This window comes from Apodemus sylvaticus, chromosome 19 (genome assembly GCF_947179515.1).
Source record: "Apodemus sylvaticus chromosome 19, mApoSyl1.1, whole genome shotgun sequence".
In the NCBI taxonomy this organism is placed as follows: Eukaryota; Metazoa; Chordata; class Mammalia; order Rodentia; family Muridae; genus Apodemus; species Apodemus sylvaticus.
In genome coordinates this window covers 13,262,016-13,286,299 of record NC_067490.1, presented here as the reverse complement: position 1 = coordinate 13,286,299, position 24,284 = coordinate 13,262,016, and the positions used below count along the sequence as shown (strand labels likewise).

Below are 24,284 nucleotides of genomic sequence, written 5' to 3'. Positions count from 1 at the left end.
AAATATAAAATTTAAAAATAAGCATTAAAACGGTTCCCTTCTATCATTTGCCTCTTGCACGCATACTTTCTAACAAAAAGCTTGTCAGTATCTCCAGCCTTCCCAACCCTTACCAAAAACAAACTACACTGGAGGAAACAGGTTGGAGGCTCCTCTGCCCATTACACCTGTCACGTGAGGCATCTACCTATTACGTATGTCAGTTGAGAGTCCTCTGTGCATTGTGCATGTCACATGAATCAACCCCGTCCCCTGTGAGCTCTGGCAGAGAGGTTTTCAAAGGTGTACTGTAGTCCAGGGAGTCCTTCGTCAGCATGCTGGCAGCACTGTCTGTAGTTTTATTGGGAGCTTGAATTTTCAATTCTGTGCCAGGGCTCCCTGAAAGTGTTCAGTGCTGCCACCTGTTGCTCCTCGACATAGATAAGTCTTTAGAAACGCTCCATTTGAATATTGGCCATCTTGCAGACACAATAGTACACATGAGCATAGAACACAGGGCAAAAGCAAGCATGAGCCCGTCCCAGCAAGCACATGATGCAGAAGGAGCATTCTCTATGGCAAGGGTGGCAATATGGAATATGTACAAGCAATCAATATCAGTCTGGCAGTGTGGGTAGTCACACCTGCATCGCTCACCTGCGGCAATGCTCTGGGCGACAAGTGTCTGGCTCCATCATCACTGGCCTACCTAGCTCCGACGTAATCTCCCAGAATCACCTTCACCTAGGCAGCGCTTCGGTGTATTGCGCATGTCATTTGCCATCCGCACACAGAGCACAATGGTGCTTAACTCTTGTCCTTTACCCATTCCCTCTTGCCGTACCCTCAGCTTTCAGATAACTGTCCGGAGCATAATCCATGCCTAAGCAACTTGGTATCAACACTATCACCTGTTAGCGGTGTATTGTGTTGTGTTTCTTTTAAAATTTAGTTAGTAAATGAGTGTCCGCGTGGATTTATTTGCTTCTTTTTGTGATATCTCATCGGACAGCAAATTCCTCGAGCACAGAACCCTGTGAACTTTTGTATTTCAGATTTTGAATAGCTGCTACTGCATTCGTTATCTTACAGCTTTGTAGTATTTGTCACTCACTCTGAAACTGAATGTTTGCTTCCTATGATGTCTCTCGATCAATTTCTAACTCGGTTGTCAGCATCATCAATGCGGCCTTGTGTAGTATACTTTTCTAACTCCCTTCCATGTAATCATGAAGTATTTATCAGCATTATGAAACCCAAGTTTGTATGTTTTAGGATGTGATCCTTCTGCAATGTATTTTGTAAATTTATCTTCATCATAGACAGAGCCATAGCAAAGCATTAGTGCACAGATATTGTTCTAAATACTACCAAAATTTAACCACATGGCTCTATTATTTTCCGTATAGGTGGTTCAAATAGTCTACTTGGATAGCAAAGAGAATATTGGCAGACATTATAAAAAGGAAAGTATTTCCCCATTGGCGGAGTTAGAGAAAGGACTGACTGAGCTGAAGGGGTTTGCTACTCATAGGAAGAACAACAATATCAACCAACCAGGACCCCCCCCCACAAAAGCTCTCAGGGACTAAGCCATCAACCAAGGAGTACACATGACTCCAGCTGCATATGCAGCAATGGATTGCCTTGTCAGACATCAATGGAGGAGAGGCCCTTGGTCCTATGAAGGCACAATAGATGCCCTAGCATAGGGAAATTGAGGGCGGGGAGGTGGAATTTAGTACTTAGGCACAGATGATGGCCAGATAACTTTGTGATCACATTTACCACATACCAACATATAAGAAGACAGTTGTTCTACACAAAGGTTGTGGCACAAGCCAAGAACATAACGGTTACAAAGTGTTGAGTCGCAGTTGGATGTTTCTAAGTTTGTGGCCTCTTATTCAAGAGATTGAAACAAAAGCCCACATATATTTGAAAAAGTAGAAAAGAAACATTATCTAAAGCCAAACATTAGTAAGGACAAGCATATAATGCAAGAAAGAAAGTAGCAAAGTGGTGAAGATGCTCAGACCCATCACTGTTGTTTGGGGTTTCCTCTTCATGGATTCAGGAGGAGAAACCTGACACCAGGGGCAGAGTTTGGATGATTCTCTGTCTTGATGGACATATTAAGCTATTTGTCTATTGCCCATGTTCTTTCTCATGATGCGTATAATTTTAATCATATGGACATCAAATTATGCATAGGGATAAGATAAGGTTCGGTGGAGGACACGGTTTTGTTTTACTGATCCTATACCCTAGCCAGGTCACGCCAGATTTGCTTTTCTGGCCTCCTATCAGAGTATGAGGTGAGTACAATGAAGGGAGGGCCCCAAAGGTGCTAGGGGCTACTGCCTGAAGGTGAGGGAGCTAGGGTGCCAAACTCATTATAGGAAGAGAGGGGCGTGCCCAACACAAAACAAGAAGTTCCATATTACTGAATTATTCATCATGTTAATGTGCCTTACAGCCAGCTATAAAACTCTTTTCATATAAAATTTAGGATTATTATTCATAACGTGACATACTTTCAGATTCAATTAGCTTTTTTTTTTTTAAGGTAGAGCTAACTGGTGTTTCATGAAATTTCAGTATCAAACTCAGCCTTAGGCATAATTGTATATGCGGTCATTAGTACCCATGATACTTTATTTCCTGAGCCTGCTTTATCTGGGTGGAAGTTTACCTCAGCTCAGAGCAGACAGGACCAGCAGCAATGTCCATGAATGTCCATGACTCCAAGGCTCAGCCTTACTACAATGGCTTATAGTAGCTGAGTGTTGATATCACACACACACACACACACAGGGATTGGGAAGTGATAAACTACTCAACAAAAAATAGCAAAACCCAAAAACCAAACAAACAAAGCAAACAAAAAATATAAACAGGGTCTCTCATTGAAACTAACCCAGGATGTCCAAGGCATAGTAGCATCAGTAGTCAAATCAGGCTGGGGACCTATGGAATACATATATTTTCAAAATACCAGGATGGAATTGTGGGAAGGTATGGTTAAACTTCATGATACGACCTGTAATAAAGTATGGAAACAGAATAAATACTTCAGTGTCCATTACTTAGCTATTAAAATACTAAGTTAAAGTTATTGATGCATTAAAAAATGTGTAATTTTCATTTCATCATAGATATTGCACTGCCTTCTTCCTGTAGTCAGCCCTTTCCCCATCTGCTTTTAGCTTGTGAGGAAGTTCTCCCCATCCCATAATAGAAACGTGCTTCATACACCCTCACTTTAGGAGGACTGTAGACACAAGTCATTAATTGTAATGGCATTGAGCAGTTTAGCTATCAGGGTATCCTCTATAGTTCTCGCCAACCCCACCATGCAGGCTGAAACTGAGCCATCTACAGCAAACCTTCACTGAGAACTTAAAAGAAATGTGTTGAGTTTTCAGTTGTACATAGAAAAGTGTTAGTGTTAATTGGGAACTCAGAGGTGGTATCACAGCCTAATTTAATCCTGGACAGCTGATAATTTCTCAAAATTATTTGCTGATGGGCAAAAATGATGTTGATTCTTAACTATGCATCTCACAACTCAAAGTGAAGGAACTGAGAAGATGAAAATTGTTTAAAAGTATCCATCAATGCTATCCACTACATAAACAAACTCAACGAAAAAAACCATATGATCATTTCATTAGATGCAGAAAAAGCATTTGACAAAATCCAGCATCCTTTCATGCTAAAAGTATTGGAAAGAACAGGAATTCAAGGCCCATACCTAAACATCATTAAAGCAATATACAGCAAACCGGTAGCCAACATCAAACTAAATGGAGAGAAACTTGAAGCAATCCCACTCAAATCAGGGACTAGACAAGGCTGTCCTCTCTCTCCATATCTTTTCAATATAGTACCTGAAGTTCTAGCTAGAGCAATTAGACAACATAAGGAGGTCAAGGGGATACAAATTGGAAAGGAAGAAGTCAAATTATCACTATTTGCAGATGACATGATAGTCTACTTAAGTGACCCAAAAACCTCCACCAGAGAACTCCTACAGCTGATAAACAACTTCAGCAAAGTGGCTGGTTATAAAATCAACTCAAGCAAATCAGTTGCCTTCCTATACTCAAAGGATAAGCAGGCTGAGAAAGAAGTTAGGGAAACGACACCCTTCAAAATAGCCACAAACAATATAAAGTATCTTGGTGTGACTCTAACCAAACAAGTGGAAGATCTATATGACAAGAACTTCAGGTCTCTGAAGAAGGAAATCGAAGAAGACCTCAGAAAATGGAAAAATCTGCCATGCTCGTGGATTGGCAGAATTAATATAGTTAAAATGGCCATCTTGCCAAAAGCGATCTACAGATTCAATGCAATCCCCATCAAAATCCCAACTCAGTTCTTCACAGAGTTAGAAAAAGCAATTCTCAAATTCATCTGGAATAACAAGAAACCCAGGATAGCTAAAACTATTCTCAACAACAAAAGAAATTCTGGGGGAATCAGTATCCCTGACTTCAAGCAATACTACAGAGCAATAGTGTTAAAAATGGCATGGTATTGGCACAGTGACAGACAAGTGGACCAATGGAATAGAATTGAAGATCCAGAAATGAATCCACACACCTATGGTCACTTGATCTTTGACAAAGGAGCCAAAAACATCCAGTGGAAAAAAGATAGCCTTTTCAACAAATGGTGCTGGATCAATTGGAGGTCAGCATGCAGAAGAATGCGAATTGATCCATTCTTATCTCCATGTACTAAACTTCACTCCAAGTGGATCAAGGACCTCCATGTAAAACCAGACACACTGAAACTAATAGAAAAGAAACTGGGGAAGACCCTTGAGGACATGGGCACAGGGGAAAAGTTCCTGAACAGATCACCAATAGCTTACGCTCTAAGATCAAGAATCGACAAATAGGACCTCATAAAATTACAAAGTTTCTGTAAGGCAAAGGATACTGTTAAAAGGACAAAACAGCAACCATCAAATTGGGAAAGGATATTCGCCAACCCCGCATCTGATAGAGGGCTAATATCCAATATATACAAAGAACTCAAGAAGTTAGACCCCAGGGAACCAAATAAACCTATTAAAAAATGGGGTACAGATCTTAACAAAGAATTTTCACCTGAAGAAATTCGGATGGTCGAGAGCACCTTAAGAAGTGCTCAACATCATTAGTCATTAGGGAAATGCAGATCAAAACAACCCTGAGATTTCACCTTATACCAGTCAGAATGGCTAAGGTCAAAAACTCAGGAGACAGCAGGTGTTGGCGAGGATGCGGAGAAAGAGGAACACTCCTCCACTCCTGGTGGGGCTGTAAGATGGTACAACCACTGTGGAAATCAGTCTGGAGGTTCCTCAGAAAACTGGACATGAGACTTCCAGAGGACCCTGCTATACCTCTCCTGGGCATATACCCAAAGGATTCCCCGGCACGCAATAAAGACACATGCTCCATTATGTTCACAGCAGCCTTATTTATAATAGCCAGAAGCTGGAAAGAACCCAGATGCACCTCAAAGGAGGAATGGATACAGAAAATGTGGTATATTTACACAATGGAATACTACTCAGCAATTAGAAACAATGAATTCACAAAATTTTTAGGCAAATGGTTTGATCTGGAAAATATCATCCTAAGTGAGGTAACCCAATCACAAAAGAATACACATGGAATGCAATCTCTGATAAGTGGATATTAATTAGCCCAGAAGCCCTGAATACCCAAGGCACAAATTGCATAACAAAGGACTCCCATGAAGAAGTATGGAGAGGGTCCTGATCCTGGAAAGGATTGATCTAGCATGGGAAGGGAATATAAGGACAGAGAAAAAGGAGGGAGGTGATTGGAGAAGGGATGGAGAGAAGAAGGTTTATGGGACATATGGGGAGGGGGGATCCGGGAAAGGGGAAATCATTTGGAATGTAAACAAAGAATATAGAAAATAAAAATATTTAAAAAAAAAGTGTGTAAGTCTTTTAAGTACATACTCATTGTTGTAAAAAAATTTTTTTTTTTAATTCCTGGCATGGGGTTCCTTCCTGCCTTATACCGTTTATGCTCCCAGATGAAATACAAATGAGCCTTATATTTATAAATACGCCTTAGGCAGCACAATAGCTGGGCCACTGCTACCCTCCATGCTGTTAGAATCTACTTTCCTACTGATAACTCCAAGTTGCTACTTACTAATTTCTAGGTTCTGTCTGGGCTGCTCTTAGCTCTAACTGGCCAGCCCACCTGGCGACATTTCTGTAGCTCAGCTATCTCTATCTCGTTGTGGTTCTTCTCCCTCTCCTGTGTTTTCTCCTCTTTTATGGCTACTGGCTTCTTCCTTTCTCCTTGTGGTCTGAAGCCTAGGAAATTTAAACCCCGCCTATGTCTCTTCTCCTCAGCTATTGGCTGCTGGCATCTTTGTTTACCAATCAAAATTAACTAGGGGTGGGGTCCCTCAGTGTCTTATGTGCAGACTATCTCATCTTTAAGACAGTTTGTGGGTACCTAAATTAGCATTAGTATACAAGCAGCATTAGGTCAACCTATTACATTTCCCCCTTTTGCCCAATTAAAAAGGCTCTTTGTTGGGCAGCGGTGGCACACGCCTTTAATCCCAGCACTTGGGAGGCAGAGGCAGGCAGATTTCTGATTTCGAGGCCAGCCTGGTCTAGAGTGAGTTCCAGGACAATCTGAACTACACAGAGAAACCCTGTATCAAAAAAGAAACAAAACAAAAACAAAAACAAACAAACAAAAGGCTCTTTTTTTTTTCCTCAGATATAAATTGAACACAATTCTAACAATTGTGGAAATTATAACCTATGATACATACTTATCACATCCAGTCTATCAGATTTGGCAATTTAGGTAAAGTATTCTACTTTTTACAGTACTCCTTACTTTCATTCAGTTCTTAAGCCTTCCACAAGCTGATAGTTTCTGAGGGGTCTGCAGCATTCGCAGAATAGGTTATCTCCTCTGTGCTAAGCTGACGGTAGACTTAGGTATATTCTTACCACTTGTGTTTCTGTAGCCCTGTCTGGTATTTATAGCACCTCCCATATGGGTGCCTAGTTCAATTTAATTATCATCTGTCACTGACTCCTTTCAAAACTCATTTATAAAAATGTTAAATAAAACCATCCCTAATACCTGTGTCCCCAAAGCTCACTCCCGGACTCTTCTTCTTAAATGGATGCACTGCCATTTATCACTAAATCTCTTTAGCCAATTTAACTCCCAAGAAAAATGTTAATATTGAATCCATGCTGAGCTGAGTTTTAATTAAGATTTCCTAAGACATTTTGCTTAAGTGATTTACTATAATCAAAACTGCTATCTCCTCTTCTGTCCCCATCAGTCCCTTCCTTTTATCTTCATACTAAAGATCATGACTTGGTATGACAGGACCATTTCCCCCCCAAATACACATTATCCATTTCACTGTTTCTAAAAATAGCTCCCTTCTCCTTTGCCTTAAGGTCTATGTCTGTCGTGCCTACATAAGTCCCCAAATTATTTCAGGAAATATCTTTTCTGGCGGCAGCCACATCCGCCTACCTGAAATACCAACCCTTTGGATGTAGCATCCTTAATGCCAGTCTCTAAGTTTCCTTTTGTCTTGTCTATTTTTATTGCTGCTATTTCTGTGCCCACCACCACTCCAAGTGCAGGGAATAATTAAAAATGTAATTAGAGGGACGGCAAGATGGATGGATCAAGTAAAGGTGCTTCCTGTCAAGCCTGACAGCCTGAATTCCACCCTAGAATCCTTGTGAAAGAAAGAGAAAAACAATTCCTGAAAATTTTCCTCTAACTTACATACATACCCTCACTTGCACACTCACATGTGCATACACCACACACACACACACACACACACACACACTACACCCAGAATGTTATAAAATAGAATCAGAACCAGAACATGTGCCACATGTCTCCTCAGTCATGGATGGGTACATGAAGATTTGATTGGCAGTTCCTGGCAATATTAAATTTCCATTTGTTAACCGTGCCTCCCTGAGTCCTGCATCTCAAATTTCAAGTTCAATCGGCAAGATTCACATTTTCTCAAACAATACCACCTAAGCCCCCAAAGGACTCTGATCTGGAACTTCAGAGCAATAGATATTAGCAAAACATAAGGAAAAATGGCCAAGGAAGCGATGAATGGGATGACTGGTTAAAGGGGTGTGCTCTCCTTATCCTAAAGACAGGTTTTGCTTTCCTTTCTGGATATAGTGAGGCCAGGCTCTTATTCCCTTCCTGCACTACTTTGGCACAGAAATAGGATTGTGTGAGAGCTTATGAAACAGTTGTTAGTAACGTCTCCTTACAGGATCACTCTTTCCTGTCTGTGTAAGCGTGTATCTATCAAGAAGTGGGAAAACCTTGTTTTACACAATAAACTACTGTCGCTTTAATATCACTTTATGGAAATGAACAATGCCATTCCCCTCTATCAGTCAGTGCCCGTCGCCTGCAGGTGATCTGGGAGGTGTGCACATCGGGTCTACAGGCACTTCTCTCCTGTCAACTCAGTGGCTCCAAAAACAACTCTCTTTTCTTAAAAGAAAATGCTTTTTGTAGCGTGAGCTTTTTCAGCCAATCTTGCTTGGGTCCGGGAAGGCTATGAGGCAGGAGGATACTGCAGATGAGGAGGGAACAAGGTAACAGGAGCACAGAAATAAAGCCAACTTTGACCTTTCATTTGGCCCTGGTTTCAGACTACAGTGGTATGTGTTTATGTGTAAAGAATGAGAGGTAAGATGGAAAACTGATTCCTAAATTAGTAGAAATATTAGATTTTATGTTAAGCTCCCCCCATTTTATTAAATTAGAATAAAGACAGTCTTCAATATTAAATCTGTTCTGAACACAGTCGCAAAGGCACAAAATGACAATATTGGTTCCTGTGGTGACACGGGGCCACATAGAACACAGAAGCTGTAGACTCATTTGCATACCAGTTGTACTGCACAGTAGCCTGGGCTTTGAAATCAGCTCCTTGTGTTTGGGGGTGGGGAGAGCCAGCAGCACAACAGTGAAATCCTAACAAGATTTGTGTTGTGCCTTTCCAATTCCAGCTGACGGCGGTAGACGCTGATGAAGGCTCTAATGGGGAGATCTCCTACGAAATACTGGTGGGGGGCAAGGGAGACTTCGTGATCAACAGGACCACGGGTCTGGTGAGCATTGCACCCGGAGTGGAGCTGATCGTGGGACAGACGTATGCGCTCACAGTGCAGGCCTCGGACAATGCCCCACCTGCTGAGAGAAGGTGACTCTACCAGACCCTATAGTTCTAGAGAAAAATTACTATATTTATACACTATCATTACTGCGAGGCTATTATAAAAAAGTCAACTTTTGTTATTTTCAGCTAAGCTTTTATATAAATCAAAAGAGGCTTTGATATTCTTCAGTTTGTTTTATAATGTGCATTTCTTAATTGAAACACATTGTTATAATCAATAGATCTGGCCTGATTTATATGTGTCAAATACTATAGTTACCATGACAAAAGAGGTTTAAAATCAGCCATGGATTGTGGCATTAGCTACCTCTTTGTGAGGAATAGGCTAAAGATCTCCCATGAGAAACCAGGGCATCACTCAAAAAGGGATTATTAATATGTATATATATATATATATATATATATATATATATATATGTATATATATGTGTGTGTGTGTATGTGTGTTGTGTTTATGTATGTATGTATATATATATATATGTGTGTGTGTATGTATGTATGTGGTGTTTTCTTACTGTGCTCACATTATATATACTATACATTATAAAAGAAGAGCAGTAATGTTAATGATGAAATCTAATTCTAATAGCAATACAGTAGTACAACATTCCCAGCATCACCCACTTATACTTTGTGGTCTTTATTAGATAAAATGAGGGTTACTAAAAACAGAGACCGATCAGACAGAAGGCTGTTAGATTAATGAGAGGAAGCACTGTGTGGCTATCAGGGATTCAGGAAGAATGGATAGTAGATGGTCAAGGGAGGACAGAGAGGCGAGAAGCAGACCTTATTGTGATGACCAGAACAATACTTGACTTAAAGCTTAGTGATTCTTTATTCCAAATTTTCCTTTTAATACTTTGAGACCACAGTCTACCATGAGTGTCTGAAATGTTCAGAGAGTAGACCTCAGATTGGCATTACTACTACTACACTTAATGATTCATAGCAGAGACTTCTCAGATGGATCATTGCCCGTGTGCAGATCCCTCAACTCTGCCTGAGCAGGCTAGGTCAGTATTAGGTTTTTACTCAAGTAAAATGGCATTCTTCAAATGGTGATAGCCTTAGAAGGGAGTGTCTGGCCTCTCAGTGGTATCTGTCTTGTTTTTATTAAAAAAACAAGGAATTGGATGCTACAGAGTTGCCTTATAATGTCATCAGACACAATGTGAAAGGCAGCCTGCTCACCACTCTATCACCAAAGCATTCTTCAGACATGCCTTGTGGCTGTCAGAGAACAAAAGCCACATACTCCCTTTCTGCCTGAGGGGGTAATGTAATGTTTGCTGCTGACTAATGATAAGCACTGTTTTCTGCAGAGAAGTTCTGCATCAGATTGACTTGGTTAATGAGCTGAGGAGTTGGGAGGCTTTACTTTCATTCAGTATCTCCTTGGAAAGGAAGATGGTATTTGAAAGTTCCCAGCATAAAAGTACAAATAGCTGTGGATCAACACCACCAGTAAGAAAGGAGAATTCGTGTCATGGTGTAAAAGCAGTGAAAACCTTGGCAGCAACAATCACGACTGGGGAGGTCCCCCACCTTGTTTTTTTTCTAGTTCAACCTCTTGAGTTTGTGAATTTGAGTGCTATTGAACCTTAGAGCCAATAAAAAAATCTTTAGGTTTATGTTGTTTCAGCCTAGTGTTTCAGTCCATAAGTTCAGAGTGACCGCACTACGAGTCCTTCATTGGATTCTTGTTTTTTGTTTGTTTGTTTGGGGTTTTAATAAGAGCAAACAGATCGACAGGAGTTAAGGAGTTAAAAATGTCCTAAGATTAAAGTCCTAAAATTCAGTCTAGTGGTACATGTTCATTAATATGTTTATTTTGTTCATCTGAATTGAGTAAATATTGTTTAATCCTGGAATGAAGTATTACTACTCCCAGTTTGAAAACAGTCTCTGATCCCAACCGCTCCTCATTAAATGACCATAAAAATGATGGACACAATATGGCATCACCTTCTATCCTATTGTCATGAATCCAAGTTAGTACTTAACCCATAACTCCAATAGAAATTTTCCATTGTGAATATATATATTGTACTTGGTAATAAAATTACATTAAAAATAATCATTCATTCTAATAAAACCATACTGGATTCCTAAAACCTCTTGTGTATGGGGAAAACACAGGAAATAAAGGGAAAGGAAAGAGAGGCTTGATGGGATGCGAGTCTTGCAGTAGCTATACACACATGCACACATGTGGTAGGGAATCTCAAGAGAGGAGGGGGGACAAGGTCAAAGAGGACACAGATGAAGGCAGGACATCATGAGAAAACTTGGTCATTATCAGTGGTCTGCTTTAAACGTATTGATTATCCCACTGTCAAGATGAAGTTTAACCTGACGGTATTACATGATGATACATCCAGTTTCAATAGCTCCTTCTGTCCCATGCATACCCCTTTCTCTAGTGCAAGATTTACAGTTTTCTTCTTTATTCCTCTGTGAAGTCACATCAATGCTCTCTCTGTCCGTGAAGTCTCATGTGTTGCGTATATGATTATGTTTTGCATCTGAAAGTTCTGCCCCTACCTTATGATAAGAGCTTTTTGTCTTCGACTGAAATATGAAGTCTCTGCTTCTGCAGATATATGCATTTTTCCACCAAGATAGTACAACAGAGTCCATGAGCAAAAAGCTATAAAAATAGATTTTGTAGCAAGTTATTCATGGGAGACAAAGGAAAACCTCATTGTGATGTCTCTATTTTAAGTCTTTCTACAAAACGAAATAAGTACTAGTCACTTTCATCATAGGAAGGAGTAGTTATATAGCACATAATGTAGCTCATAAGCACATTATATAAGTTGACATCCAGACTATTAGAAAGTTGGGCTCTTTTATCTTTTTATAAATTATGACTTTCCCGAGGTCAAAATACATTAGGTCTGTCTTTCTGGCTCTTCCTCATGCATATTTTATTTGCTCCTTAAAATAAAGGAATACACTTTCATGATGGACAAAGTTTCAGTTACAGCATAAGTAATTAAATATTGGAATTTTGTAAAATCTGAGTCCAAGACTTGCTTGGTACTAGGATTTGGTACAAGGCAGCATCCTTTGTAAGAATGCAAGGGCCCTTCAGATTCCCAGCCATCAGATGAAAAACAAAACAAACAGAAAAAAAAAAAAACTTCAGTCTACTTCACAAAATATCTGTTCTTATGAGATCTAAAAGGTTCAGCAACCTTTTGACTACATGTGCAGTCCTTAACGATTTTGGTAACTTTAATTCAGTTGCTTAATCTTTGTAATTATTTAAAATTATAAACCTAGCTATTCAAATCCAAATCGGGGTGATTCAATGTGACTTTTAAGTCCTAAGACTGTCTTAGAAATGCAATGCCTCTTTTGTACTACTTTGACCTTTTTTTCTACAAGACGAGAATAATAAGGCCTCATGATTTTCAGTTTTATAAATGGATAGTTATTTGCATCATACTTGCCCTATTACAAAAATAAAATATGAATAGGAAGAAGCTTGCGTTTATGCATTTAGGAATGGCAATAAATGTAAATATGAAATACTCACATAAAATATTATTTACCTAGTGACTACCCTGTTTTACTATGTGCTTAAACTATGCTGCTGAATTACTGCTGTTTATTGCAGCATTAAGTCATCATTTTATTGTTAATGCTGTAGGCATTCAATTGCAGGAAAGCTTACCCTGACACTATGCTGACATCAGGGATAAAGAGGAGATCTCGTTTTTAAAAGGCAGTAACCCTCAAAAAGACTGGCACTTATTCAACATGCCACTGCAGAGGGCCAAGATGAGAAAGATGACAGATAAGCCATGATCTTCCCCCAAGAAACCCTGAGAGGAGAGTCCTGAAGGTCATGTTGGAAGCATGACTAGCATTCTACCCCCACTCCTCTTGGATTATGACAGAAAGAACCAGAGAAAGAAACAGGGAAATGCAAATCAAAGATGCAGTCACACTGGGCCGGAGTTGCCCTCTGTCTCAGCCCAAGGTAACAGCGAAAGGGACAACAAATGCCTAATTAAGCATCATCTGGCTATAAACCGGACGACAGGTCTGGGCATGGTGGATTACAGCTCTAATCCAACAGGCAGGACACTGAGACAGGATCGAGTGAACTCATGACCCTCGTAGACGAAAAAGGTCCGGGCTGACCTGGGATAAGGAGTCAGACTCATGGTCAAAATCGAATCAGATTTCTGAGACTCACCTGTGACTACTGCCAAGCATGCTGTGTGAGGGGCATGAGGCCAGGATGAGGATAAAACTCCCTTCATTCACGCCACAGAAATGGGACGCATTAGCATTAAAAGTGCCTTTCCATCACTTGGGTTCTGTATGAATACTGACAAGCTTCTAAAGAATGACCTGTTATTATATTAACTGAGTGGTTCTCCCCCTTCCTAATGCTGCGACCCTTTAATACACTTTCACATGTAGGGGTGACCCCAACTGTCAAATCATTTTGGTTACTACCTCATAACTATGATTTTTCTGCTGTTATGGGTCCTAATGTAAATATTTTTTTGAGACAATGGGTCAGCCAGGGTGGCCCACTAGTTGAGAATTGCTGCTTTAACTCATCTTGCTTTATCCTTAAACGCTAATTATTTTGCTATTGTGTCTATATCTCCATCTGAATGCATGTCAATATAAGATAAAAGAAAAAAACTATCCATTTTTGTGAGAGTACTATTACAAAATATAAACCAAAGATCAGAATGAATTCAAACGTTTTGACTGACTATGAAACTCTGATGTATTTTACTGTCAAATGAATTTACTTTGGGACAGTATTACAATAAATGCAAGTTATAAATCTCTTAAAGAGACTCCCAATTTAACATACGTGCTTAATAGTTTATGTGATCTGTCTACACAGAACTCAGCAGCCTGCATCCATGCATATTACAAATAGACAAGCTGCCAGCCAGGTCTCAGAGCTTGTGGTCTACACTGAAAAATTTTAAAGAGAAAAAAAAAACAGTTTAGTTATCCTAGAAAAAATATGGAATACATTATAAAGAATACATTGTTATAAGTATATAAATACATTAGAATGCATTATAAAAAGGATTCTATACTACTTTAAGAAAAACCTAACCCCTAAATAGCAATTACCACTGAAGCCATTTACATTTAAAAATACAACTTTTAAAAAGTAATTCATAAAGCCTATATTTTAGAACACACATAATGTTCCAATAAAATACTATATGCATTTTATGATAGACCAGCTCTGTAAACTCACGCCTCTCGTTTATCAATTTTAACAATATTTTTTATTAGCCTCAAAAACCTGCAGCTTCAGTTTCCATTGTCAAAATACTCCAGAGTGCAAAGATGCTAAAAGAATTGATATGAAATAGTAAAAAAAAAAAAAAAAACTTACAATAGTAAAGTAACTTTATTTCATTCATGAGAACTCCCCTTCAATATGGGCTTAACTAAAAGCAATTTGGGCTTTTTATATTACATTCAAAAATGTAAAATATCACCAGCTTTATTACCGCAAATTTACCCTAGGATTACTTTGATTTTGGCATACAACAAAAATTCATAGTACGTGATAGAAGAGGCAAAACTAACAAAATACAACCTCTTGTTTCTGTGTGGGACTTCTCTCTCTCTCTCTTTGTGTATATGTTTACATATGCATATATGTATGTATGTATATCATATGTGTGTGTGTTATGTTTGTCTGCACCTCTATGTGTGTCTATGTATATATGCACATGGATGTGTATTTACCTGCATGCATGCACGTATAAGCACATATGTATTAATGATTAATGAATTAATCAATACTAATTTACCAAGTTTAATTGGAAGAGAGCCTGAAAAGCAAGTTTTACTACCAGGTATTTACAGAACTATTTTGTTTGTTTCTTTGCTTGTTTGCTTTTCTTTGCTATTAAGGACAAGATAGGACCATCAGTTGAGGCAAGTTAATTTATTAGCTGTCCTTTGTCGCCTCCGCTTCTTAACTTACACTATTAATCTAAGTTGCAGAAACAGGTACCGGAGGCAATTTTTTTTTCTTTTACTAAGCTAATTTCACAAGGGCATTCTATTTTGGTGGTAACTTTTACTGTTTTATTCCTTCATGATTTTACTGCTTCCTATAAAAGCTGAATTTTTCTTGTCCTGTAAACCCGGCAAACCAAAAAAAAAAAAAAAAAAAAAAAAATTGCATCCTAACTTTCGGAATAGTGTGGATCATTAAGCACCCCTTTCTTTTCTCTCTGCGCAGGCACTCCATCTGCACCGTGTACATCGAGGTGCTACCTCCCAACAACCAGAGCCCTCCCCGCTTCCCACAGCTGATGTACAGTTTGGAAGTCAGCGAAGCCATGAGGATTGGTGCTGTTTTATTAAATCTACAGGTGTGCCTGGGATATTGATCTGTATGTCTGTGTGTGTGTGTCATACGCCAAAAGGCCACAGGTGATGGCTCGTGTGTATACATAGTGCAGCGTGGAAACCCTGGCCCACCTTGTCTACATTCTAGTGAATGACATTTCCATCCGGGAAGAAAAGGATAGAGGCGAGCGGCGGGTGAAGAGGCTCCCACGGCTGATCTATTCCATAGATCGCATGATTGAAAACCTAACACAGGCTGGCAGGGATTTGTTGCAATAATCATGGAAGAGATGAAGGAAAGGAAGTATGAGCATGAATATTTTGTGCTTTGCAACTGAAGAATACAGCTGAGCATTGTCCTTGTGCGGTACCGAACCGGGAACCATCTTAGACTCCGGTAAATGGTAGCGCTCAGAGTCTGAGGCAAACTTCCTTCGCCCGGTAGCCAGAGATATGTGAGAAATGGCTGTGTTTCGACGATATACTTGTTGACACGAAAAGGGTTCTTTGAGATGCTATTTCTTTTCACAGTGCAAGGTTCCTGGCCTATGAGGTTCTTATAAGAGAATAGCCTGGTTTTCAATATTTACATGGCACTGACCCAAGCATACCAAATCTCCTCAGGCTTACCATTATATGAACTCAATTTGTTTTGCATATGCTGTCCGTAATTGTCTCTGATTTAAGCAATAATATAAATGATATCAGGGAAAGAACGGTAGGAATGAGTGGTGTAAGGAAGGGAGCTCAAGAGAAGAAAAATAAAATATCACCTTTTCTCTCACAGGAAGACTCAGATATAAATATATACTGTTACATCTCAGTCTATATATGGCATTAAAGTAGAAGGTGCTGTAAGTGAAGGGTATAAAAAGGTTCAGTAAGAACAAAGTCTAGTCATGTGTGTGTGTATGTGTGTGTTATGTGTGTGTTATATGTGTGTTATGTGTGTGTGTCTGAGCTAGTATATGTGTGTGCACATGTTCATGTGTTCTTATGTGTCTGTGTTTATGTGTTAATATGTATAGGTGTATATGTGTCAACATGTATCTGTGCGTGTTTTATCTAAGTTAGTGTATCTCTCTGTTTGTATGTATGTGTATGTTTGTATGTTGTGTTAAAAATGTCATAATATACCTAACAAGTTTAATGACCCCAAAGATATTAGTAATTTTTATAAGATACTACAATACCATTCATAGGACAGACTTTCTGTTCCCAGGTACTGTTTGGGAAAGGTAGTTTCTGATATAAGTATTCAGGAACATGGACGTGACATTAAGAGGCATTTATTAAAGTAACATGTTAAGGAAAACTCAAGCCTCAGCTTTTGCCCCTTGAATGCACTAACACAGGACAAAGCTATGTTTTGCTTAAAGCTCATAAGACCTTATGCACTTTGACCTCCTATCTCACAATGGCAGGGTCATTCTGTAGGTAGCCAAATGCCAGGAATATGTTGGCATTCCCACTCACTTCCACAGTTTTCCTTTAATAATTATTTTACTGCTTTTCTCTAGGTGACATGATGTTTTTTTTTATTATTTAATCATTAATAGAATGTGTGGGCAACAAAATTACAAGCAAGTAGAAATATTAGTCATAAGAAAATATCAAGAATCATAATAGGCAATTAAGGAAAATACAGCATTTATTCATTTAGACAAAATAGCTAACCACATTATTATAATGATATAGGAGGAAATAAATACTAATACTAATTCATTTAAATGAAAATAGTGAAGAATTTACATACATGAGAAATGGTTTATCAAAGCATAAATAAAAAAAATCACACTAAACCTTAAATTTTAAGGATCCCAGTCATGAAATCATCCATGGTTTAAAATTAAATCTCTGACTATGTTCTCGTTTGCACAATGCCTTGTAGAAGATAAGCCATAACATTTTCTTATAAGGCAGCCTGGTTTCCCTGTTAGTAAACCTCAGGAAGATCTGAGAACCTTTTTATGGAGAAACAGCACTATCTAGCATTCAAGATGAATCCAGTTGGCCTTTCTCATTTCTCACATTTCTTTGGCACAAAGGCTGGGGGAAAATACTTGTGATGACAATTCTATTCCCCTTTGTGTCGCTGGGAGAAGCACAAGAAAGGCCACAATGGCGGAAGCAGAATGGTCACGAAGGAGCAAGGGTCTCACCATCAAGGGCTTCTCTCAGATTGCCAGCCTCTTTTGTTCGTCATCCGCTGAAACACAGTTTAAACTCACGGCCTCTAAGTTGAAAAGCATCCATGAAATTACTCCTTCAGAGTCTTGCGATGAGAGGACAGGTAAGAGGCACCTTGGTGCCCGCAGCTCTCCATCCTTATCTTTTCTTCTCATCTCGATGCCAACCAGCATGGAAAGAAAGGAGAAGGCCCCGGATGGTGAGCGACCCGCTTCAAGAGCCTGCCTCAAGTCTAGGGGCTTCAGTAATCCTCGCCTCCAGTGCCACACCGGCTCTTAAGAATGCCCCTTTCACTAAAGGTGTTTGGGAAGCTGTGGGTTCCTCTTTCTGTGAATACTAATTTGAAGACTGTTGTAGGGATGGCATTCCAGAGAAGCAAACTGGCCGCAGACATCTGTGTCTCTTCCTTGCAGGGTTCGTGGTTAACCTGGGGTAGGACTTTCTTCCCTCCAGAGTTGCTGTGTGGGTTTGCGGTGTGTTTTCCACCGATATTTATCCATATTTAATATCTTTGATAACAGTTTCAAAAATGCTGTGCAATTTAACCTGCATGCCTGAAGGCAGTTTTATTTTTAGTCTTGAAGAGAAATGTCCTGCTGCCTTGACCTCACTGCAACACTGATCCTTTCCCATAACAGTTTGGATTAAATGCAAGCTGTCCTACGCACGCCTCTACGCAGCTCAGGGCCCGGCAGAGGTGCTAACTTGATTTTTTTTTTTTTTTTTTTTTTTTTTTTGGCATTCAAAATGTTCTAGAAGTTTAAGGCTCCTGCTCTTCTCTTTCTTCCATTTTGTTTGATAAATATTTCTTATATGATAGGTTGTACTTTTGTCCTGAAGATGACACACTAGGTTGTGATTCATGAACACAGCACTGGGTGCAGAAAATTGACAGCATCGTGCTCGATGCTCTTCTTTAATAGTTTTTCTTTCATGATCAAGTATTTCCTCTGAGTATTCGTGTTTTACTCTACTGATGAGAACTGAAGATAGGATTGAAAATGCCATTTCCCCATAAGTGACGGCTGCTACTCATCCAAGTTGACAGGCTGTCCTGCTTCTCCTGTGCATATAAAGGAGGAACTTCATTGATTCTATTTCATTTTCAGTTTCTGTGATGGAAAATGTCTTAGCGTACCCCCATCATCACTAAATTTCAGACTTGGAATGGCTCACCCATTATTAGCATTATCTCAAAAGAATAACGTCAGGAGTGTGGAAGACGCGGCTGAAATATGTGAAATCCTAATATTGGTTGGCTAATTCCAGGCATAAATTGTACTTTGTGTTAAAAATGAGCAGATGATAAGAAAATAATAGAAAAATAAAAGAGAGATGGTCAATGTTAGATGGATGATAAATAGATAATGATAAATAATGAAGTTAGATGATGATAGATGATAGATGGTAGATGACAAATGAAGATAAATGATAAAGATAAACAGATGATAGATAGATAGATGACAGATAAAGATAAATAATAAAGATTAATAGATGATAGATAGATAACAGATAAGATAAATGATAGATGATAAAGATCATAGATAGATGATAGATAAAATAGATGATAGATAAGTATATAGATAGATAGATAGATGATAGATAGATGATTGATAGAAGATAGATAAATAGATGATAGATGATAGATGATAGATAGATGATTGGTAGAAGATAGATAAATAGATGATAGATAGATAGATAGATAGATAGATAGATAGATAGATGATAGATGATTGATAGAAGATAGATAAATAAATGATAGATAGATAGATAGATAGATAGATAGATAGATCGGATAGAGGGGAGATAGAGGATAGTGGGATGTCTCATAATATCAGTTGTCTACTTCTTGTAAAAATTAACTGAGAATCACAGAGAAAATTTCCTCTCTTGGGTAGAGTGGAGTTTACACACACATGCACATACACCCATATATATGTTATGTGTATGAGTGTTTACTTGCATGTTTTTCTATGCATCAAGTCCATCCTTGGAGGCTAGGAACAGTTTTCAGGTCACTGGAGCTAGAGTTACAGATGGTCATAAGCTACCATGTGGGTGCTGAGAATCAAACCTTGTAAGAAGAGCAGCCATTGCTCTTAACAACAAAGCATCTTTCCTGATCCTCGGGAGATCAGGAAATCCTTTTTTGAACTCCTCTTTTGGGGGAAGGAGCAGGATGCAGGAGCATTAGAATGTTGGAGATGCCAAGATTCATCTGTTTAGCAGACAGAAGCCAGAGCTGAGGTGGTACCTGCACGTTGTAAGGATTAAATAGGGAGGAGAATTCAGGAAGAGGCAGCTTGACCTTAAACTAGGAAATCTTCCTTTCAGAAGACTCAATTCCTGAAGGAAATGGCTGCTAAAGCCATTCAGTGAGCTATACTTCCAACACACAAGGGAAATGCTGCTCGGTTCTTTAAAAGAGTCATGGGATGGTTGTCATAGTGCTGTTACAGTCTCAGAATTAATTCACTTTAATTAAATTAATACTAACTTGATACTAACTCTCCTCCTTCCAAGGAAAAGAAGGACCCTCCTGTGTTTTCCAGACTCACTGAATAATGTCTTCACGAATTCTCAGGCCTCCTTCCAAGTCACCCCAGGACTTTCATTTTCTCTGTAGCGCTCACTTCCAGTCAACCAAACTTGTTGGTCCCAAGATAACTTGTGGTTTCACTGTTTCTCCGCAGTCCCACAGCCTTCAAGTGGCCTTACCAGCTGTTGTCTCTTATCTACGTAGTTAACAGCAAACATAGAATATTAATTTCATATTTAATAGCTAGACACTTTACATTTTGCTAAATAGATCAAGATTCTAAGGAAGTATAATGGAGTCAAATGCAAATAATTGAATGAAACATGGTCAGGCCTGAAATCATTTGGTGTGCACACAAACCACGCCAAATAGATTCAGCAGGATTTATATATTTATGTATTTGTATGTATGTGTGTAACAACAATAATAATAAAGAAGCCACCAATTTGAGTGGGAGTTGGAGCAGCATGGGAAGGAATAGATGAGGGGACATGGGAGGGACTAGAGAAAGGACAGGTAAGTGATGTAATCATGTTTACAGATGAGGTCATTCTATGTTCATTATAAGTTAATATATTTAAAATCACACAGAGAATAAAATATCCTTTTAAAATTTTGATTGATTGATGATTGGTTGATTGAATGTAAGTGCGTGTGTGTGCATGTGTGTGTGTGTGTGTGCCTGAGCTTGCATATGTGTACCATGTACATGTTGAAGCCAACAGAAGTCAGCAGAGTGTCAGATCCTTGGAGCTATAGTTACCGATCCTTGTGAGTCACCTCGTGGGGGCTGGGAACTGAACTCAGGTCCTCTGTAAGAGCAGTAAGAGCTCTTAACCTCCGAGCCTTCACTCTGGCCCCTAAAGGAACACCATTTCCAATTATATTTTCACTATTTTGTCTTTGTTACAAATTCCTGTTACTTATATGACAGGTGTCCGGCACATTTTCTGCTACAGACATAAAATTGAATCTCTGATTGAGGCAGCATGCACAAGACCCACATGGGCCTGCACCAGGTTCTCTGTGTGTAGATCATGGCTTCCAGTCTAGGTTCTCAGAGGGATGCCTGAGTGTGTGAATGAATGGGTCTCTTACTCTTGTGCCTTCTCTTTACCTTGTTTTATTTTTTTTCTTTCTGTTGCTTTGCCTAACCTCGATGGGATGGTTTCTTGTTTTATCTTACTATATTTTCTTCTGACCAATTTTTAAAATGATGAATGATGGAAAAGAATTGAACTTCTGATCAAGGAACATAGACACTCAAAATATACCACCTCTTTGTGATTGATATAAGTATTATATTGATAGCTTTTTAAATACTAATATATACCAATTTAATTATTTAGATATCTCATTGCATAGAGTTAATAGTAGCAAGATAGATTCTCTGTGACCATTGAATTAGTGTCAAGAAACAGCATGACTATCCTAACAACATTGGCAAAACACACATTTATTTTATATGGAGCAAAGCCAGAATAATGTAGAAGTATCTCTACATATAGGCCAATCTTTTCTTTGTATTGCATATTTTCTTTATTTACATTTCAAATGTTATCCCCTTTCCTGGTTGCTCCCCACCAGGAATCCCCTATCTCATCCTCCCTCTCCCTACTTCTATGAGGGTGTTCCTCCACCCACCCACCTGCTCTTGCCTCCCCGCCCTCAAATTCCCCTACATTGGGGCATCCAACCTTCATAGGACCAAGGGCCTCTCCTCCCATTAATCCATGACAAGGTCATCCTCCCCTACATATGCAACTGGATATAGACCAGTCCTAAAAGTATTCTTTTAAATTTACATTAGAAGTCAGCCCAGCAAAAGTATTTTAAACTTTTCGGAGGATTTGAAAAAAAAAAACAACAACAACAACATACTATAACAATTCAATCATCCTGTAATAGCACACACTAATTCCATGCCTTTTGGAAACACTTGAAACAGACATGTCCCACCACTCGCATGCCTTTTGGAAACACTTGAAACAGACATGTCCCACCACTCGCATGCCTTTTGGAAACACTTGAAAACAGACATGTCCCACCACTCGCATGCCTTTTGGAAACACTTGAAACATAATTTCCACCACTTGCAAAGTAATCGAATCCATACCCTGCATGTCACTTTTTTTAATAGATCAGATCTCCTAAAATTTTGTTTTTGAAGATGGAATTTAACAAGAAGATTTTTGTGAAACATGTCAATCTTTGTATGTGTTTCTCAGACTTAAGAAAAAAAATCTCATACTTATGGCTTGCTTATTGCTTATTATTCCCTGAAAGGGAATCCCATAATAATAATCCCACACAAGGTTATTTCATGATCATCCCTTGGCGGATTTTGAGCCACATAAAGCATTGGCATCTCCATAGGGCCAGAGGTAGCTTGAAGCTGCTGTTCTGAACACTGTGGAGTGACTTGAGGCAGATGATAGACTGAAGTCCACAATGTCCCAGCGCCTCCATCAAGATCATACACATCAAGGGCAAGAGAGAGTGATGGCTGGAATCTCAAGTAAGATCCCATGAGTCTGTGCTCTTTGTGCTCTCAGGTGGCTCTGTCCTGTTTGTTGCCATGACTACAAGACGACACTCTCTCTAGATTGTGTGATGGGGATGGTCATGGCTGACCCAGAGGGAGTTCCTGTGTTCCAACACAATCTCATCTTTAATAAAACATTACAGGCAATCCTGGAGAGCTTGCACAGAGCGAGGATGCTGTACCTTTTAGGTACTTGGGCAAAAGACACTTTGAATTTACCTATTTTGTGTGTAGAATGCCTTGTTTTACAGGTTTTGTCTGGCTAGGTGGAAGACACGACACTTCTCAGTGTTCTGGGGGACACTGCTGGTTCTATCTTTGCATGTTCTGGTCTTCACTAATGACTTTTGACTGACTTATACATGTGAACGAAAGTGTGAGATTCCATTTGCTCTATGCCGGAGACTATTGTGTAATCCAAAGAAGAATGTACGTTGTCTAATCTAGGTGGCATAAGCAGTTTTGTTGTTTAGTTAGTTTGGGGTTTTTTGTTTGTTTGTTTGTTTGTTTGTTTGTTTTATCAAACATAGTTTAGTCCATTTAGTTAGCTCTTTAAAGAATTAACTGAAAAAATCAGAACCAATTTGAAATTTGGATTGAAGGTAGAACACTTACAAAGGCAACCACTTCCACCTGAGATTTCTGTGGAATTCTTCAGTCCAGTCTTTAATAATCTTGCCGTGTTGTGTTTTCTGTTTTAAATAAAATTCAGAGTGTGCTTGAACATCTTGGGCTGTTTACAGCTTCCCATAGTGCTAGCTCTTGCTGATTAAAGCTTAAGTACATAAATAGCATTATTTCCTAAGACTTCAATAGACAGAAAGAAACAAAAAACGGTGTTTCCAAGAAACACTCATCAAGCAGCTATCAAGAATCAGCTTTCTCGTGAAATTCACGTGAGCCCCATTGACCTAGAGAGGAGCCTGTGGCGTTCCCACTCTTATTGGCTGTGATTGCAGCTGAGAAAATAAATTTAAGTTTTAAAGAAATCAGAGGTTATTTACATGGGAAGGTTTCAATATATTCAAGAAACATACAGAATTCCATTACATGCCTCTGGTTCTTATTGCAAATATATGTTTAAGGTACAGATTCAAAGAAATCTAGTAGTTTAAATAACCATAAAGCCAAATAACTCTGCATTCAATTGCATGCCTCTTGTTCTTATTGCAAATATAGTTTTAAGGCACAGATTCAAAAAAATCCAGTAATTTGAAAAATCATAAATCCAAATATCTCTACTTCTGTTGCCCCCCCCACACGTGATCCACGCCCACACATGACCCACTCACAAGAAGGAGCAGACTTCTTTGTTTTCTAAGTGCCACAGCTTAAGGAAACAAACCTCAGAGAAGGAAGCAGAATTATCTTGCAATAAAAATAGACTCAGCTCCTCAATAGAGCTGG

The 24,284-nt window shown here is 39.0% G+C and overlaps 1 protein-coding gene across 5 annotated transcripts in view; it reads left to right on the top strand.

Annotated features, from left to right (window-relative positions):
* Positions 1-24,284, top strand: part of Pcdh15 (protocadherin related 15) — an 840,767-nt gene that overhangs the window by 533,492 nt on the left and 282,991 nt on the right. For all 5 annotated transcript variants that reach the window (XR_007974376.1, XM_052163513.1, XM_052163511.1 and 2 more), the window contains exons 14-15: positions 9,068-9,261; positions 15,494-15,626. Coding sequence is in view for 4 of the 5 variants with exons in the window: in XM_052163513.1 (XP_052019473.1) it covers positions 9,068-9,261; positions 15,494-15,626 (327 nt within the window). In the remaining variant the exon portion in view is untranslated. The remainder of the gene's footprint in view (positions 1-9,067; positions 9,262-15,493; positions 15,627-24,284) is intronic.